The 4,902-nt window shown below is 35.5% G+C and overlaps 1 protein-coding gene across 1 annotated transcript; it reads left to right on the top strand.

Moving 5' to 3' along the window:
- The first annotated feature begins 381 nt into the window (after positions 1-381).
- Positions 382-3,616, top strand: LOC140891967 (uncharacterized). Its single transcript, XM_073300685.1, has 3 exons — positions 382-1,357; positions 1,479-1,595; positions 2,125-3,616. Exons 1-3 carry the CDS (start codon positions 905-907, stop codon positions 3,409-3,411), a joined length of 1,857 nt encoding a protein of 618 aa, XP_073156786.1. The 5' UTR covers positions 382-904; the 3' UTR covers positions 3,412-3,616.
- Positions 3,617-4,902: the final 1,286 nt, after the last annotated feature.

The following is a 4,902-nucleotide window of genomic DNA, read 5'->3' as shown; positions in this document are numbered from 1 at the left end:
CATTCAAATTTATATGTTGAATGGTATTTACGTTTGATGGAAGAACAATTAATATATTCAAATGTAATTATTACTAAAATGAAGTGCATCGATTCGTTTCACAAACAACATAGTACGAAAAAAAATTATATAAAAACTGTTTCATGTTTTTTTATCTTTCTACTCAACTCATAATTTCTCTTCCCAAAATTTCTACAAGATAAGTTTGTGAACATCGTTTTCTCAATTTATATATTTGCGGTCGATTATATTACACACAACGCGTGTACTTATAATAAATAAAATGTTTATTTTCACCAAAAAAATCACATCCTATCCTAAACTAAAAATATATAAAATTGAGATTGTCCTTTTGTAAGGTGCATAAGCTTGAGCCACGTCTCCTCTCCTCCTTTTTATTTCCCTCACTCTCAAGCCACTTCCTTTTCCATGAAAAGGGTCGCAGATTCACCTCTTTCTTGATTCTTCGACAGCCCATTTGCATCACTTTTCTAACTAAACTCGAAGATCTTGCTGCCTCATTTGCCAGAAAAAGTTTCACATGACTCCCTTTTCTTTTCCCACTCTGCAAGTTTGAATCCCGGCCCGACTTTACAGGGACTCGAATTCTCATGCCATCATTTCCAAATCCAAAAAGAAACTACGTTTCTGAGCCTGTAAGTTTCAAAGATTGCCTCTTCTTTTTGACTGGTTTTTAAAAGCATTTTAGAACAATCTTTGAGTGATACTTGCTTTTTTTCCATAACTGGAGAATCAGTTTCAAAAAGTGGCCACCCAAAATCCCAAAATCAAAGCTGTGTTATTTTGCTGATTTGTGGGTTTCGATTGTTGAAAGTGATTCTTGAAACATTGTGCGATACCATTTATAGAATTGATAGATTCAGTACATATTGAGTGGAGGATAATGCTGGGGAAAAACTTGAATGTGGATATTAGAATTGGTGGGAGGAAATGCAAGGTGAGAAAGAGGGGTTGTTCGTCGTCTTCTTCTTCTTCATTGGTGCAAAATTACAAGTTAAAGCGTGCGTTTTTGGTTGGGAAAAGAGTGGGATCAAGCACCCCAGTTCCCTTGTGGAAAATGAATGGTTCAAAATCACCTTCTTTGGAATTTGATAATGGATTCAAGTATGTGGCGGCAAAGGGTGGTGAAAATGCTAAAGATTTTTCGGTGTCGGCTAGAAAATTGGCTGCCACATTGTGGGAGATTAATGGGTTGCTTCCACCTAGAACTAAAAGGGAAAATGTGGAGGACAAGACAAGTGAAGTGGGAATTGTTAGGAAAGAAAGGATTTTCGAGCCGAATATGGACTCGATGGCACTTGCTTTGCCTGATCAATTTCAGGGTCCTGTTTCTGAGGTGGGATTGTCTAAAATTGGATTTTTGAGTCATTAGATTAAGATATATATATATATATATGAGATAGTAGAATCGATATTGATCAGTGATATTGAAGGTTTTTGCTTTTGAAAATTTGCAGGGGATGGATCCCTCGAAAGCTGGCCGGCATCGAAACAGGGCATCATCCGGTTCTCAAAAGCTTCTGCTGCCTGATCATGCTTTGGGACGTGCTAATTCTTTCAGTAATTTGGTGGAGGTATTTTGATGCTTTAACATTTTTTTTATGAAATGCTAGTAAATTTTTTATTGTATTGTATTTTAAGAATCTTTTTTGTTGATTTCTGTTAGTTGATTCCATGCCTTTTCTTAATAATTTTAGTGATCTTAGGCTTTTAGAGTAGCTGCTGTTAAGAAATGGACAAAATAGTTTGTTAATTAGATAAACAGAGAACATGGTTTGTGCTTCTTATGGGTTCCTCAAAACTAACATATCATATATGGTGGGGAACCATGATTTATTTTTCGGGTTTGGCGTGTTATTAAAATAAAAATTTTTAGGCACAATAGTTGTATTTTTCAAATAAATCAAGCGCAAACCTGTTGTTATTTTAATTTCTTCGTCCCATCGATTCCATCTTGTGTCACACGATTGTCTCCTAGCATATATCCGCACACACTTCAATTTTTTAATTATCTGTCTGATTGTGAATGTACTCTATGTGGAAATCCTCGACAAGATTTAACTTGAAGGTTCGGATTCTTTTCTTCTCTTTGTCGTCTAACAGATCGATCCAAAACAAAACCACATCCAGAGTCCATGTAAACACCTAATTGGATCAAAGACTCATCTTAAGGATGTATATAATGGTCTTACAACTTCTAAAGAACTGCTCAAACTGTTGAGTCGCATTTGGCCTCTTGATCAGCAAAATTCGACGACCTTATCCCTTGTATCGGCCCTGAAATTAGAGCTCGATCGTACTTATACCCACTTCAATAAACATATGCTAGAGCAAAGGACAAACCAGAGTGATGTCGATAACATGTTGAAGCACCTTTTAGAGGAAAAGGTTGTATGGAAAATCAAAGAACAAGATAGGATTCAAAGTGCCGTTACATCCTTATCTGGTGAGCTCAAGATAGAGAAGAGATTAAGGAAACAAACTGAGAAACTGAACAAAAAACTCGGGAAAGAATTAGCCGAAACAAAAGCCTCTATGTCAAGGGCAACCAAAGAACTCGAAAGAGAGAGACGAGCACGTGAGATCATGGAGCAAGTGTGTGATGAGTTGGCTCGAGGAATTGGTGAAGACAAGGCGGAAGTTGAAGAATTGAAGAGAGAATCAGCCAAAGTTCGGAAAGAGGTGGAAAAGGAGAGGGAAATGCTTCATTTAGCTGATGTGCTACGCGAGGAAAGAGTGCAGATGAAGCTTTTGGAAGCTAAGTATCAATTCGAGGAGAAAAATGCAGTTGTTGACAAGTTGAGAAACGAGCTTGAGTCGTTTTTGAAATCGAAGAATGGAGAAGAGCAAGAAGATTACGGCTCTCCTAGATATGAAAAAATTAAGGCACTGGAGAGACATTTGAGGGAGACTTTGCCAGGGTCTTATCAGTTTCAAGGACACGAGAATGATCAGGATCAAGAAACCGTAGACAAAGTGGAGGAAAATGAGGAGGAAGATGACTCAGATGATAGTGACCTCCACTCGATTGAACTAAACGTAGATGAACTCAACAAGACCTTTCATTGGAACGGTACAGTAAAAAATGAGGCGAAGAGAAATTCATTCGACAGAAGTAAAGGGACGAAGCCAACCTCCGAGAATATAAAGAAACCTGCCGTTTCCTCACAAGAAAAATTTGCAGATGGCATAGAATGGGAACTCACTATCGATAAACAAGGAAATTTCGACGTGTTTGATAAGAATGTATTGTTTGAATTTGCATCAAAATCTTGGAAAAGGGATGCTGAGGACGAAATCGAGAGATACAACGTGATTAAAGATCTGAGAGACAACATTGTTTCTGGTACAAGAATGGTTTCTTCTCAAGATTTTGCTGGTCCAAGCTGAAACACATATTGTGTCTTGAATGGGTTCGAAACTGAGATATTTTTGTCCATGGCTGCTGCTAAATTTTGCTTGGGAGACAACAGTTATCTGGAATCTGATTGTAAAAGAGAATTTTCCTTCTTTTTCATAATTTTTTTTATATCATTTGCATAAAATTATTTGTATAAAGTTTGCTGCTTTGCTAAAAGTTGTGCCAAATATATGTTTACACCAGATGTGTTTCATGTTAGAAAATGACATAATAAAACTGTATCGATTTGTCTATGTACAAGCATAACTGCATAAAAAGTTGAAATCCAATCTCCATTTGTTAGATATTGAATTTGACAAAAAAATTAGCAAAATCTCATGAACATATATATGTACGCCAATTCTTTGAACTTTGCGCGATTTTGCTGTTTTTAAGACGACTAGTAATAGGCACGTATGTTGCACGTGGGAAAACGCACGTGGAAACATATATGAAGTAAAATAAATGAGATGAGAAAATAAAAATAAAATTTATTATAATAAGATTATGAATTTAATTTGAACGTCACATCATCTACGAATGACAAATAATATAAATATTATTTTTTTCATCCTAACGACTTTGACATCCGATCCATTTCTTTGTGTTATCACACGTTCTTTGAGTAAACGCTGACAGTTTCTCATCATCTTCGATATCAATGAGTTCAATCATTGCTTGTTTTGGTGGTTGCACATCTTTTATCTTGTTTGTAGATTTTGGTGAATTTTTCTGTTTTTTCTTTCCTCTTTGGTGTCCTTTGTTTTATCTGCGTTTCAGCTTCGAAGATTTTTTGCAACGGCTTTTGGTACACTTCCTCCACAATAGAGAGAGGCTTTTTTTATTTTTAAGAAGTTCTTTATCTATCTTGAAAACAAATGTATATTCTTCATTGATTGGGTGGTTAAAAGTATTTGTGATTTGTGCTTCTCCTTCATCTTGTTATCATATATTTTCAATGTGTTTTATATCACGTAACTCGTAAATATGAAAACTGAGAATTGTAATTTGCAATCATGTTCACCTTGTTGAGCAACTCAATGTACGTATTTATTCACCGAGCAACCTTTATACTCTAAAGTCGTATCTTCAAATAATGTAATCCTTGCCCATGTGTCGTCTTTCACCGTCATTGTTAATCGAAATCTATAGAGTTTCAATTGGCATCAAAGTCTAAGTAGACATTTTAATATAAATACAATAATTAAATAGGATTACCTCGTTACAATTTAATTTTATCATCAATTCCACAACTGAGAAAATGATTACCTAGACATGATTTGAGCAGCACGTGTTTTTCAATTGATACAACTGACTACCTCCGTTGTCTTTACGATTGCTTTGAAACAATTGAAACATGCTTCAGACCACGGCTTTGCTTTTAATCTCATCACACATAGATGTAAAACAGTAATAATGTTCCTATGAAAATAATTAATTTTCTAACATTAATGTGCATGACATTAACATACATGTTTATG

Source organism: Henckelia pumila, chromosome 3 (genome assembly GCF_033568475.1).
Source record: "Henckelia pumila isolate YLH828 chromosome 3, ASM3356847v2, whole genome shotgun sequence".
NCBI lineage: Eukaryota > Viridiplantae > Streptophyta > Magnoliopsida > Lamiales > Gesneriaceae > Henckelia > Henckelia pumila.
The sequence above is the reverse complement of the archived record's forward strand: the minus strand, read 5'-3'. Positions and strand labels throughout refer to the sequence as shown.